Raw genomic sequence first — 15,703 nt, 5'->3', positions numbered from 1 at the left:
TTCTCCTACAACTTGTATTCTATCAACCATTCACAAAATACAAGGCATTCTAAAAATAGGCAAGGGGAGAGGGGGACAGATAAACAACATACAGCTTTTATGTATGAGAGTAGCAGCTCTCATAAATGCAGCAGACTGCATGAGCTTTGCGATCCAGGCATGAATGAAACTGTAAATGGGCAGCAATCCTGGATGTGACAAACTTCATTAAAGGATAAGTTCACCTTTTTTTAAAAAAAAAGTAAATAAATGCACATCTTTTTTTCAGGTAAAACAAATGTGTATTTATTATTATTTTTTACTTGGGGCCCGGAAAGCATTGCACCCTGAGAAGTCTGCACTAGTCCTGCATGGCACCCACCATCAACAGATGGCAGGTGCCATGCAGGACTCCTGCAGACTTCTCAGTGAATCTGTCCGTTGGTACCTGTTCATATTTTTAAACAGTGATAGTGGTCGCCCGGAGAAGATGCCTAACCGCTGTTAATGGAGGGAGAGAGGGAAAGAGGCTGCAGCTGCTGAAAAAAGGTGAAATATACTTTAAAGGTAACTTTTTTCTAAACAACTATTATGATAAAAGGTCTTTCTCTCTGCTTTAATTCCATTCTTCACTCATAGTCTGTTAAGAAAAAATGACATACAAAATTTGGTAAAGAATACAAAAAAATCCGTTTTGTATTAACTAACCCATTATTCAATGTATTTGTATTTTTTTCCTCTTCAAAATAGGCACAATCTAGATAAGAAATCTTTGAAATCGGCAGAAATGGAATTCCGGTCATTCTAGTTGAAATAATTACCCTATATCTTTTTAGAAAAGCACAGAGAAAGTAGCAATCAATGGTTTTGTAAGCAGTGATCACAGAATAGTCCTAAGTCCTGTCTCCTATTTCTTTTCATAGAAAAATAGGTCAGTGTCAAGTGTAGGCAGAACAATAGGAACTGATCTATAGGTCTCCTTCTCAAGTGTAATTACAATAACTGGTACATAAGAAATAAATATAGTGGACAAGATTAGGCTTAAACACACTTCAGTTTTGTTTTCTAAAACAAAACTTTCTTTCTTTAAGCGGATGGGAGATAAACCCTTTCAAGGTAATATTCATATGCTATAGATTCCCCTGGATGCTGTTAATGTATAGATATTCATTGTTGTAATATGTTTAGAATGCCTTTCAATGGATGAGACCTGTTTATAAATGCAGATAGTTTTTGGTTGTCAAAGTTTTTTCTTTAATTTTAGTGAATTCTGTCACAAAATTGTGCCTGCTTTCTTAACCGTTTATAAAAGATTTATACAGAAAACTGCAATATCTACTTCTAACAAAAAACAGTAATAAATGTGAAATGCAGCAAAAAGTATAACAAAAGTAAACTATGCCAAAATCCTTTCTGAAATCCCTGTACAAAAATCAAAACATCAAAAAAGCAAAACATCTTTAGAAATTGTAGACATCATTCAAATTATGGCAAGAATGTGTGGAGATAATAATACTAAACTATAGGAAGACAACATTTTCAACAAAAAGATAATAGTTTCATGTCATAAGGACTTCCTAATGGCATTAGTGGTCATCTTATGGCAGGGCAGGGTTGAATTAAAATGATGCATCCCCTAAATATTTTAAGGCCCTTGCTGACAGGAGTGTTCACTGCCCTCAACGGCGGATCCCAGTTCCCTAATAATCACCCTGGATGGATCTTTAGGGCTCATTCTCCACATCACTTGCTGGGATACATGTCAATTTTGGACCCACCCTTTGCTCTCCAACTGATGGCCAGAGGACTTCATCCACCTGATAAGGCAGTGATGCCTGCTATGAGCTTCCTTTGGTGCCATTCAATGTTTGACGTTTACATTGATTCCTCCTTTCGCTTATGGTTTAGCACCTAGGGTGTCCAGTGTGTCACCTCTTGCACCTCAGTCCTTTATCCCTTTGTTGGGCTTCTGGGCCCTTCGATAGCACAGGGATGCCTAAAGTTGCCACGACCCTGCCACAACCCTCCCCTTTACAACCTTTTTTTTTTTTTTTTTTTTCACATTCTAGATATACAAGTGGCTTCTATCTCTGACTGTGTTGTCAGTTTTTGTGTATTTTTTCTGTAAATAATTTATGGTTTCTGGTTGCGGCACTGTCTACCCGATGCCTATAATGTTGATGTCCTATACACTGGGCCGGAATGGGTGAATTTGCTCAGACAGACCCTGGCTTCTGCTCAAACCCATAGTTTGTCATCCACCCCACATAGTGTGTACTCCTCTTCCCCTAGCGGGAAATGTAAATCTGCTAAAGGTGCTTGACACCTTTAGTTCACCTCTTAGTATTCCTTATAGTTCATCCTTTTAGTCATCCACATCACTTTGAATCAGTAGCTCACAGCCTTGAGCAGATAAGCTGATCTTCCTGCACCCCCCCCCCCCGTCCTTTTGCTCACTAATCTCTTTTTCACTCCTACTGCTGTATTCACCCCACTCGTGAGTTTCTTCCCTGTCTTCTAGCTTTTCTCCCCCCCATCCTTTTTTTTGTGGTCCTCCCCTCTCCCGATAATGTTATCTCTCTCAATGTGAGTAGCCTCAAAACTTCTAAACAGAGGTTGCAGGTCCTCCATGAAGGCCTCCTGACTACGAAAATTCTTGTTCAACCTAAATGTGAGATCACCCTATTTTGGGTGCCACGTTAAAAATCACCCTTAAAACTTGTCTTTTATAACCAACTTGAAGCTGGATTCTCAGATTCTGTTATTTACACCAGGTTTTCCTCATTTATAATGGGTAACAAATTCAGGCTACAAGACTTTTGGGAAAACCGAAGTTGAAAATCTGTCCCAACCATCAAGTCCATGCTTATTATATTAGACAGTATTTACTCTCTCTACAGCTACAGCCAACCTCAACCCCACCACTCACCTCCTTTAAACAATAATGTGCCTCAACCACAACTCTCAGACACAGCCTCTCCGTTGCCTATGCCAAGCTAATCTCCCCTCTTAAGAATTATGTCCCCCCTTTCCTCGCTAAATGGGAGAAGGACTTGGCCCTATTATTGTTCTCCATCTCCTCAAGGCTCCAGGAATCAGGCTATGAGCTACTTACTCAGCGGTACAGAGTCTCAGAGAGACTAAACCACATATTCCCAGACATCAGCCCCGCCTGTTGGAAATGTGGCACAACTAGGGGCATGATATCACACATCTTTTGGTCGTGTCTGAGAATCTTCCCTTTCTAGAGTGATGTCTGTGCCTTCATTTTTTTACCTAACTCGTCTGTCCCTTTAACAGGACCCAGCTGTATGCCTCCTCCACCTTAGCCCGCTATCTAAGCGAAGGTGTGGCCACTCATCGGTGAGGCACCGCCTTAATGCAGCCAGGGCATGTACACCGGCACAATGAAAATCTCTGTCTCCTCCCACGGTGTCACAGTAAGTGAAATTGGCAAATGAAATATTGGGCAGGGAGAACCCTACTTTGTCCTTGAGTAAACAAGCAGCCCCCTTCCACAAGACCTGATTTTACTGAACTCTTGTTTCTTTTTCTGAGAGATACCTGGAGCTCCTTGCCTCTATCTTGGGCAAATAGAGATCTGGTGAGGACTATTTTCTGCCCATCCACCCACCCTTTCCCAATACTACCCCTCACTTTTTTTTTTTTTGTCTTTTAACCCCCCACACTTCACCCTTTTTCTCTCTCCCCCAATTTCTCGCTCATTCTGCACTTCCTTAATTTTCTCTTATAAAACATAAAACCCTTTGGTAAGAAGTCAGATTCCTCTCCCCACCTGTTACTTGTGTCCTAAACGGCTATCACACCTTTTTATTTTTACCCATGTATCCTAGTGCATCATCTTGTTCTCAGCAAATTAACTAGCATGGTTTGTTGCAAATTACTGATTACTAATACTTTTATGAACCACCCTGATTATGGTGAATTACGCTCATAGTCTCCCATGTTCATTTGAGACCAGACCTGTTGTAGTAATGCCAACTTTGTGTATTTCTTTTGTGCACAATGTCGCTAAAATAAAAAATATAAAAAAATATGCATCCCCTTTCAACAACAAATCTGGCACAATTGTTTCAATTCCCATTCATAATACATGTATACATATTTCTTCGCTAATCCAATTATATTTCCTCTGACATGGTCTCAGTCTCTTATTATTGCACTGCTACCCTTATAGGTAAGTCTTACTCAGAGGGACTGATAGAGGTAACCATGAGTATGAGCTAACCCCCTAGTATTGATTAGGAAAACGGCATGGAATCACAGTATAAACGGAACTAGCTGGAGCAATGTCATAGGAAAAATCAGGGAGTAAGGTAAGTATTATCCCTGGTGGGCTGCACTTGGTGCACTCGGTGCAGTGGGAGGATATATAAAAGGACAACTTCATTAAAGGTCTGGAACAATCCTAGATGATATGGAAAATGCTGTATACTTTTCCAGTAACACCACCTCTGCTAGACTCCTATAGTTAAAGAAAAAAAGGCATACAGCCTTGTTATTCACCTGCTGCTTCATTTGTATAATGGCACGATATACTTTTAATTCTGTTCAAATGGATTTCATTCCATTAGGTAGCATAAATAAAAAAATGAATTAATGCTGTAGCATCCTGGAAATTTTCAGTGGGGCTGAGATATTCAGGGGGGACCTTTGTGTTAATGCAGAGAGGTGCCAAATTACCTTGGGGGGGAGTTATCAAATCATGACAATACACATAAAAGGAAATAAAAATAGCATAGAAGCATTATAACAAAAAAGTCAGATAATTGGCATGCAGTTTTACCAAACGGGATTACTCAAATATACCAAAAGTACGTTAACAATAATATTCTTTTGATGTGTTTAAATAGGGCAGAGAAAGGGATACTAGGGGAGGGACAGTTAAACTGAACAAGGAGCAGTACTACAGAGATATCAGGTTTGTAATAAAAAGAGATTTCATGATCACGCTGTTCCCAGTACTGAACCCCTGCCCCAGAATAATGAAAGCCTATTCTTTTTTGGATATTGTTTTCAGAGGATCACATAAATCAATACACTTGGGGGATTCTTTCATTGCTTGATTGTTCATTTTGATTTAGGATGACAAGAGCGCTGGCAGGTGTGTATAAATCTTGCACGTTCTCCATTTATTAAACAGGTGGTTAGCATAAGAGTGACAGTGATGTGATTCATTGCACAGAAGGGAGGGAAATCACATGGGATCCATATCTTCCTTTGTGTCTAAAAATCTGAATTTTATTTCATCAGTGGCCCCTTTCTAAGTATCCTTTGGCGTAGAAACTCTAGCCTCCCTAAGCAGACTTTTCCATTTTAACCGCGTAATTCTCAGGAAAGGTATACGATTTTCAAAGGTTAACATTTAGGCAAATTATCGCAATTATATGTACTGGCCAGTTGGAGGTAAAGGGACATGGACTGCATAGGTTAAAACAGCCCAAAGCTAATTTATCCCTCTTTTCGACCAGTTATCTGCTGGTATCATTTGCCATGTGAACATTTGGATTTGATATTCAGGGCTCAGAATACTTTAATATATAATGCCAAACAAAATAAACTGATGAATCAGTAAGCATGAAAAACAAAACATTTTAAAGTGTTACTAAACCCAGGACCCTGCATTCACTATATCTGGTCTCCCACAGTACACAGAACATGGAAATGCAATTATTTTAGTAATTATAAACTGCTAAATACCTTTTCTCATTAGCAGTATATAGCAGTCATGTGACTTCTATCAATGTCCAACCAAGCACTGGTTAAAGTTTGTAGGAGGAGCTTTACCCTGACTGACCTATGGGGCTGCAGGACCCCTGACTATCTGTCTGGACAGTGCGGATTGGCCCTGTGCTGATCAAATGCACTCTCCCAAGAAGGTCCAAGAAAAACTCTTTAGCAATACACACCAAACTGCGCATGTGCAGAGTGCCCCTAAGGCAGATTGATGGGGACAGTGGAAGAAGGGGAGGATCAGAGAAGACCAGATCAAACATCCTTTTTATACAATGCAGAGGAATAACCCCTTAGGTTCCATCGTAGTATAACAAGCATGCTTTACTGCATATACAGACTGATTTTACTATTGTGGGTTTAGTAACACTTTAAAGGAAACCTTTTGCCATTTGTTGCCATACTAGTTGCTTGGCTGTTATGCTGACCTTCTTATACGAATACTTTGAGTCACTGACCCAAAACAAATATGCAAATAAGGACTTCTGACTTTGCAGTTCTACACATTAGTAATTCTGATAGCTCCGAAGCCAGAGGTAAAACATAACAGCCAGGTAACACTTTCAGAAGGATTTTAGCAAAAGCAGCTGCCATGCTTCACTTTAGGAATCTTTACTCTAATGAAAAAAATCATATAAAAGTGTTTTAATCATTATTTCTAAGTACTATATACAGATAAACTTTTTTTGGGGGTAAAGCCCAATTGCAGACACAAATGCATTTACAATTTTTTTTTTTTTTTTTAAACCTTTAATTTTTAACATTTCAGTTAAATGTGTACAGTATCTCACAAAAGTGAGTACACCCCTCACATTTCTGTAAATATTTTATTATTTCTTTTCATGTGACAACACTGAAGAAATTACACTTTGCTACAATGTAAAGTAGTGAGTGCACAGCTTGTATAACAGTGTAAATTTGCTATCCCCTCAATATAACTCAACACACTGCCATTAATGTCTAAACCACTGGCAACAAAAGTGAGTACACCCCTTAGTGACAATGTCCAAATAGTGCCCAAAGTGTCAATATTTTGTGTGTCTATCATTATTTTCCAGCACTGCCTTAACCCTCTTGGGTATGGATTTCACCAGAGCTTCACAGGTTGACACTGGAGTCCTCTTCCACTCCTTAATGACAACATCATGGAGCTGGTGGATGTTCGAGACCTTAGCGCTCCTCCACCTTTCGTTTGAGGATGCCCCACAGATGCTCAATAGGGTTTAGGTCTGGAGACATGCTTGGCCAGTCCATTAACTTTATCCTCAGCTTCTTTAGCAAGCCAGTGGTTGTCTTGAAGGTGTGTTTGAGGTTGTTATGTTGGAATAACGCCTGGCAGCCCAGTCTCTGAAGGGAGGGGGTCATGCTCTGCTTCAATATGTCACTCCCACCACCATGCTTGACTGTAGGCAAGACACACTTGTCCTTGTAATCCTCAACTGGTTGCCACAACACACGCTTGACACCATGTGGACCAAACAAGTTTATCTTGGTCTTATCAGACCACAGGACATGGTTCCAGTAATCCATGTCCTTAGTCTGCTTGTCTTCAGCAAACTGTTTGCGGGCTTTCTTGTGCATCATCTTTAGAAGAGGCTTCCTTCTGGGATGACAGCCATGCAGACCAATTTGATGCAGTGTGCCACATATGGTCTCAGCACTGACTGGCTGACCCCCCCACCCCTTCAACCTCTGCAGCAAGGCTGGCAGCACTCATACGTCTACTTCCCAAAGACAACCTATGGATATGACTCTGAGCACATGCACTTAACTTCATTGGTTGACCATTGCAATGTCTGTTCTGAGTGGAAACTGCCCTGTTAAACCACTGTATGGTCTTGTCCACCTTGCTGCAGCTCAGTTTCAGGGTCTTAGCAATATCCTTGTAGCCTAGGCCATCTTTATGTAGAGCAACAACTCTCTTTTTCAGATCCTCAGAGAGTTCTTGCAATGTTGAACTTCCAGGGACCAGTATGAGAGAGTGAGAGCGATAACACCAATTTTAACACACCTGCACCCCATTCACACCTGAGACCTTGTAAAACTAATGAGTCACATGATACCAGGGAGGGAAAATGGCTAATTGGGCCCAATTTGGACATTGTCACTTATAGGTGTATTCACTTTTGTTGCCAGCGGTTTAGACATTAATGGCTGTGTTGAGTTATTTTTAGAGGACAGCAATTGTACACTGTTATACAAGGTGTACACTCACTACTTCGTCATATCAGAAGAGTTCCAGTGTTCTTGCCTTCTCCTCCCCCTCGGCTTAGCCATTCACAAGGCACAGTCGCAGTAACTTTGTGTTTTGTCCCCTCTGCATTAAGGCATTTTACCTGCAAGCTACTAAATCTGTTTACATTTTACAATGAGCTGTGCTGCAAAAATTATATTGCCTTACCTGCCTGTAGGTCCCATCCAGCAAGGTATCCAGATTTTGGAGTGGAGCAGGTGTCTTGTCCTTGAACCTAGTCAACAGGAGTCTCTGGATAGCACGGAACTGTACTGCCCGTTCAGATAACAGATTTTCATACTTCTCTGTATTCATTCTCAGCTGGAATTAAAGCAAAGAGAAACTATCATTACATTTTTGCTGCATACTATGGCCACTTACAGCTCTATTTTGAAGCTTTGGTTTAAAGCCTCAGACCTTACCTGCATCTGCTGGTAGGGCCTCATCAGACAAGTAAACTTGTGTTGCCAGCAACAGGATCACTAAGTGACTACTTCCCTAAGTAGTTGCTCCCTCACTGGCTGATCCAGCCAAATTTTGTTTCCTTGCTGGCTAGTAACATTCTGCAGCCTTCCAGAGCAGCGAGAAAGCAACTTTGTAAAGGGAAATGGTTGCCTCAGTGATGATTCCGCTGTTGGCATCATGTCTACAGTGACAGAATGGCCCTCGGGCATGTAGAAATAATAAACCCAAAGGAAACCAAAGAGCCCTCCACAAAAATGATGTGAAGAACGTTAGATTTAACATATTTTTCATAAAAGTTGTTACCCCGACAGACAACACATACAGTGGGGAAAATAATTATTTGACCCCCTGCAGATTTTGTAAGAAATTAAGGGTCTATAATTTTTATCATAGGTGTATTTTAAATGATAGAGACAGAATATCAACCAAATTCAGAAAAAATGCATAATACAAATGTTATAAATTGAGTTGCAGTTCAGTGAGTATAATAAGTATTTTACTCAGTGAAAGATCTGAAATAAAAAAAAAAAAAAAAAAAATGATCTCGGCTTCCCAGCTGAAGAAGCAGCAGTGTTTACATCTGCCGAGGCCAGATGTGACGTCATAAACTCGCCCCCGGCCTCTGAAGGTCAGATGATAAGGGACCCTCTGGTCCTCGGTCAACTTTATAGTAAACGGCCAGGATGGCCCCCGGACGTCTCCTCCCGCTGCCTGCAAAAACAATCAAGCAGCTGAACAACTGCTACGATTGTTTTATATTACAGGGAATCGATGGCAAAAAAAGAAGATTTCTTTTTCATACATCTTGGGACACAGAGCGCTATTCATTATAATATGGGTTATATGCCACCTTCGGGTGAATAGACACTGGCAACCAATCAGACAGGAAGTCCCCCTATATAACCCCTTCTACACAGGAAGTACCTCAGTTTTTTCGCCAGTGTCTAAAAGGTGATGGTCATGGTGGAGAGACTCTCCACACTTTTTTATGTTTTCTCAAAGAAGAAGAAAGAAGAATGTACTACATACCTCGATGAAAGATCTCTGAATCTAAGGGGTTAGCAATCAGATCCATCCAAAAAAGTCAAAGACTAAAAAGTATGGTACAACCTGAGCCTCAGGAAAGCAAACACAAGGTTTTGCCTGTAACGTTGTCCTTCTTAGGCACTGGACCCTGGGATCCGGACCCTTGGTAAACCAATCCAAAAGGTGCTCTGGCAGGGTGCTCTACAGGTCCAAGGGAGTGGCCCCTCAAAAACAAGGGGACCCAGTCCTTGAATGTCAGCAAGTGACAAAGCTCACCGTGAAGGGTGAAGATTGGATTCTTGTCATAAGACAGAGTCCTGCAGCGGGACTGGTAAGCCCACTTTAAGAAATATTTGTAAAAATATTTTTATGCACTGTTCCCTTTAAAACATAACAGGTACTGGGTGCCATGTGGTCTCTGCAAGAGACAATGGGTGTATTAGCTATGTTAAAGCACACCTTGTTTGAACATATTTTACTTTTTATGTGCAAAGCAGTGGGTGCACATCAGCTATGTCAAAGCACCTTGTAGTTTAAACATTTCTCTTTGCCTGTGCAAAACAGCAGGGATTTTAGCTATGTTAAAGCATACCTTATTTGTTTAAACACTCTGTTTTCACCCTTTGTTGATCACCTGAAAGGTATCAGCTGTGACAAAGCACCTGTCTGCCTAAGCTGCTCTCATCCTATGTTGTTAGCATATTGTTTTCGTCTCGGCACGAAATCGCCCGCACATTTGTCTCCTCGGAAAGCTCTGGTCAAGCAATGCCTTCAGTGGCGTGTTTGTAGCGAGAGATCGTTTGTGCGCACGAATCTTCACCATTTATACACAAGCGTACGCTTGGAGCAAGAGGGGCGTGTCTGGACGCGATTGGCGTGCCCGCATGCACAGTGCAACGACAAGCAGCGTAAATATTAAACAGGGGTTTCAGGGTGCAAGCCTCTGTCAGAGGCTGGAGGTATCACAGAGCAGCAGCAGCTAGATTGTGTGGGTCACTGTGGTTTATTGGCACAGACAGGTTCTGTATCTTTGGGATAATCAGTGCTGTGTGTGACAAGGCTTGAGTACACTAAAGTTTGTCTTGCCTAAGAGCAATGTCCGCCCGAAAAAGAGCTGGGGGGGCACAGTTGGAAGGGGCACTGTGATGCCACCGTCAGGCCTTGAAGGTGCTAGCCGTCAGGCCCTGAAGGTGCGTGTCTACTCCCTCTAAAGAGCCGGAGGCGATTAGCCAATCTGAGCCATTATGGTTGTCAGGCATAGCAGCTACTCCTAGTGCTTCTGTCGCAACCTATGTCACTAAGGAAGATTTGGCATGGGCTTTAACCAGCCTTGAGGGCAAGATTGCTGGCATGATTGCAGCATCGCAAAGAGGGAGGAAACGTGATAGATCCCCCTCACCTGAGCCACCACCTGAATCAGTTCAGGATTGGGCAGAGGATATGGAAGAAGCAGCTGTGGAGGACCCTATAGAAGGTCAAGCTGAGTCCACTTCTGGGAAATCAGGATCTGAGGAGTCATAATCAGCCTCTCAAACCCAGAGATTGTTAATTCAGTCTCTCACTGAAATGGTCCGGTTTGGATACAAACTACCTCCCTTAGAGATGTCTGAAGTCTCTTTTTCCTCTCTAGGCTCATTGTGCCCTCCTCATAATCCTCAGACTTTTCCCTACTTCCGCTCTTGGAGCAGGTAATGTATGCTGATTGGGATCATCCTGATATGATTTTTGTTCCTCCTAAAAGGTTTTCACTATTGTATCCTATGGAGGAAAAATTCACAAAAAAATAGAGTATAACTACTGTGGATGCTGCCATTTCTTCAGTTAACAAAAGCTGAACTTGTCCTGTGGATAATGCCCAGGTTTTTAAAGATCCAGCTGATAAGAAGATGGAATCTTTACTAAAAGCCTCCTTTGCTGTGGCAGGGTCTGCGATACAACCAGCAGTGGCAGCTATAGGAGTCTGTCAGTCTTTAAAAGACCGTATTAAGCGAGTGTCCAGGACGGTTCCTTCTCAAGGAGAGTCTGTGGAAGATTTCACAGATCCACCTAGCAGTGCAGTGGATGCTCCTAAAGACTCCATACAGCAGATGTCACGGTTTGCTCTTAACAGTGCATATGTGCAGAATCCTTTGGCTAAAAACTGGTCTGCGGAATTACTGTGTAAAAAGTTGCTGGCTGGCTTTTCCTTTCATGGAGAACGCCTATTTGGTGATTATGTGGATAAGTATATCCAAGGGATATGGGGGGGGGGGGGGGTGCATTGCTACCTGTTAAGATGAAAAGCAAACCTTCTTCTTTTAAGATTACCAGCAGTTGCGACGGCCCCAGCCGTCTGGTAGAACCAAGCCTTCAGGGCTAGGGCAAAGGAAACCCTGGGCCCAGAGGTCTACCAAGTCTACCTCCAAGCCTACCTTGTGAAGAGGTGCCCCCACTCAGTCGGGTGGGGGGAAGGCTGCTACAGTTCTCAAAGTTCTGGGTAGAAATAATTTAGGACAACTGGGTTACTTCCACCATTTTGCAGGGATGCAAACTGGAATTTTGGGTGTTCCCGCATCCTCAGTTTGTAAAGTCGAACATACCTGCAGATCCTCTAAAAAGATCGCTCTTTCTGGCTCTGGACCAGTTAAGGCTCCAAAGAGTGAGTACAGAGGTTCCGGAGGACGAAAGATTCAGGGGGTTTTTATTAAAACCTTTTCGTAGTCCCCAAGCCGAACAGGAATGTGAGACCTATTCTGGATCTCAAAGCTCTGAACCAGTTTCTGAACAGTCGCATTTTCTGTATGAAGTCAATTTGTTCAGTCATGGCCTCCCTACAGGGAGAATTTCTAGCATCCGTAGCCATCAAAGATGCATATCTTCACGTGCCTATATTTCAGGCCCATTAAAGGTTTTTACGTTTTGCAGTAGAAAACCGTCATTTTCAGTTAGTGGCACTGCCCTTCGGGTTGGCCATGGCTCCCAGAGTGTTCACAAAGATCCTAGCTCCAGTACTGGCCGCTCTAAGGTCTCAAGGGATATCAGTGATAGAATATCTAGAAGATCTATTACTAATAGATCGATCGGCTTCGGCTCTAAGCTGAAATGTTTTCCAAACAGTATAGTTCTTAGAATGTTTGGGTTGGATCCAGAACTTGGCGAAGTCAGGATTACAGCCGGTCCAGCGTCTGGAATATCTGGGTCTCCTTGTGGACACAATACAGGCAAAGGTATTCTTGCCATCAAGAAGGTCACAGACCTGAAGGATTTTGTTTGATCTGTAAGAAGGCAAAAGTTTCCTTCTGTATGTCTTTGCGTAAAGTTATTAGGGAAGATGGTGTCCACATTTGGAGAGATTCCCTATGCTCAATTACATGCCAGAACCTTACTGAACAACATTCTGTCAGCATGGACCAGAAAGGTCCAATCCCTAGACTGGTGCAGGTCTCTGGTATCAACAGTATGTCAGAGTCTAAGTTGGTGGTTGTTAACCATAAATTTGGAAAAAGGGAAATCCTTTCTTCCAGACTACAGATGCCAGTCTTTCTGGTTGGGGAGTGGTTCTGGAGGAAGCCACTGTCCAAGGGGAGAAAAGTCTCCCTATAAATATCTTGGAAATGCGACCAGTCTGTTGGCCTTTTAAGTAGTGGATGGCCACACTTCGGGGTCACCCTGTCAGGGTACAATCCGTCAATTCCACTGATGTGGCTTATATCGACCTCCAGGGAGGCACCAAAAGTCAGTCAGCCCAGAAAGAGGTGAATATCATCCTATCCTGGGCAAAGAAGTTTGTTCCATGCCTGTCAGCAGTTTTTTCCAGGAATATAAAAACTTGCAGGCAGACTTTCTGAGTCATCAACAGATGTTTTCGGGGAATGGTCCTTACACCCCAAGATCTTTGCATCGATCTGCCAACGCTGGGGGGTCCCAGATATGGATCTGTTGTCATCCAGGTTCAACAATAAGTTGAAGAGATTTGTGTCTAGGACCAGGGATCCACTCGCAGTCGGAGTGGATGCTTTGGTGACTCCTTGGGGAGGAGTTTTCCCTGATCTATGCCTTTCTTCCGGTTCAGCTACCATGTCTGTTACGCAAAATCCACTTAGAGGGGAAACAGTAATCCTGGTAGCTCCAGCATGGCCGAGGAGGGTTTAGTATGCACAAATTAAAAAAATTGGCAGTGACAAGGCCTTGGGTTCTTCCACTGCGTCCAGACCTACTCTCTCAAGGTCCGATATTCCACCCTGCTTTACAGTCTCTAAATTTGACAGCTTGGCTATTGAAGCCTTAATTTTGAAGAAGAGAGGTATATATGGCCCTGCAGTTTCTACCCTGATAAATGTTAGAAAACCAGTCTCTAGAAGCATTTATTACAGAGTCTGGGAATCTTATATTGGCGTATAGCCAGGAAATGGCACCCCCACAAGTATATTATTGGGAGACTTCTAGCAAGTAGGGGTAGATATGAAATTAGCCTTGAGCACTATTAAGGGACAAATTTAAGCCTTGTCGGTTTTTTTCCAGAAACCGATCGCTTCGCATTCCTTGGTTCAAGCCTTAGTCCAAGGGATGTTACGTATGTTTTTACCAGTAGAGCCACCATTGTGTCCTATGGATCTAAATTTGGTGCTTGCAGTTTTACAGAAACAGTCTTTTGAGCCCATAGGGCATATTCCCCTGGTTCTTCTGACAAGAAAACTGGTCTTTATGATTGCGATAACGTCAGCCAGAAGAGTATCGGAACTAGCAGCTCTTTCTTGTAAAGAGCCATTCTTGATTTTACATCAAGATAGGGTGATTTTACGTCCACAACCAGGTTTTTTGCTCAAGCTGGTGTCCGCTTTTCATTTGGATCAGGACAGTATGCTGCCTTCCTTTTTTCCAGATCCTCAAACAGAGGAGGAAAAGTTATTACATTCTCTTGATGTAGTACAGGCACTTAAGATTTATTTGGAAAGATCAGCTCAAGATCGTAAGACCGATCTTTTGTTTGTGCTATCAGAAGGACCCAGAAAAGGGCAGGCAGCATCTAAGTCTGCAATTTCTCATTGGATTTGCCAGGTTATTATCCAGGCGTATGGTTTGAAAGGGAAGGTTCCGCCTTTTCCTGTAAAGGCACTCTCTCCCAGAACAGTAGGTGCCTATTGGGCAGTTCGCCATCAAGCTTCTATAGCTCAGATTTGCAAAGCTGCGACTTGGTCGTCAGTGCATACATTCACTCGTTTCTATGGTGTGGATGTTAGGACCCAGGAGGAGTTTGCATTTGGCCGCAGTGTTCTGCAGGCAGTGGTGTAGATCTTTTGTGGTCTGATGGCGGTATTTATGGTGTCCCCCATTGCTATGGGACGTCTCATATGGTAATGAATATGGCTCTGTGTCCCGTGATGTATGAAAAAGAAATATGGGGGCGTGGCTTGGACATGGCCGGGTAGAGACGCACATTCCCTGAGCTTCGTCCTATCTCTCCTCTGGCTCGGCTGAAAACTGCTCTTTTCGAGTAAATATGCTCTCAGCCAAAAAGAGAAAAGCAAGAAGCACCACCAAGGGACCTAAAACTCCCAGGACCTCCGGGGAAATTGGTATTGTTTTCCCACATTCTATGCCGACCTCTCCTGAATCCATCATGGCGGATCCACAAGGCCTATGCGGAGAGACATCTGGTTCTCAGGATCCCCCCGACTCACCTGCTGCCTCCTTCACTTCGGAGCTGGGCTACGACATTCCGTTGCCTTCCGCCTGACCGATTGGGATTACTCACAGTTCCCGGCCCTCCAGATGGACACGGAGCTCCGTACACTCCTCCGATCCCTCCCTACGAGAGCGGATATTGAGGCTCTCATCTGCCGTGTGCAGGAGTCTCATCGACAGGACATCCAGGACCTCAGGAGGGACATTTATTTACGACAGACCATCTGACGGCAGTTGAAGTGTCCTTTTGGCCTTAAACAACCGGGTGAAGGCGCTGGAGTCCCTAAAGTCCTCACATTCAACCAATGAGACTGCCCTCCAGCTACACTTGGAGGAGATGGAGGACCGGAGTCGCCGGAATAACGTGAGGATTAGGGGGCTCCCGGAGGATTTGGCGACTACTGCAACTGCGATTTTTCAACAGCTAGCGAGATCTGAGACGCCCGGCAATCTCTCCTTTGATCGCATCCACAGGGCCCTGGGGGCCACGTTCCATGGACCCGAACAGACCCAGAGACGTTATATGCCATCTACACACCTATGCTCACAAGAAGCTGATGCTTGGGAGGCTGGAGAAATTGA

General features: G+C 43.1%; 1 protein-coding gene across 4 annotated transcripts in view; it reads right to left on the bottom strand.

Moving 5' to 3' along the window:
* BBS9 (Bardet-Biedl syndrome 9) overlaps nt 1–15,703 on the bottom strand; it is a 629,867-nt gene that overhangs the window by 246,301 nt on the left and 367,863 nt on the right. For all 4 annotated transcript variants that reach the window (XM_082258749.1, XM_082258751.1, XM_082258748.1 and 1 more), the window contains one exon: nt 8,135–8,287. In XM_082258749.1, coding sequence (XP_082114875.1) covers nt 8,135–8,287 — 153 coding nt within the window. The remainder of the gene's footprint in view (nt 1–8,134; nt 8,288–15,703) is intronic.

This window comes from Pelophylax lessonae (assembly GCF_965119305.1).
Source record: "Pelophylax lessonae genome assembly, chromosome: 5".
Taxonomy (NCBI): domain Eukaryota; kingdom Metazoa; phylum Chordata; class Amphibia; order Anura; family Ranidae; genus Pelophylax; species Pelophylax lessonae.
Note: the sequence above shows the minus strand (reverse complement) of the source record. Positions and strands in the feature narration are given on the sequence as shown.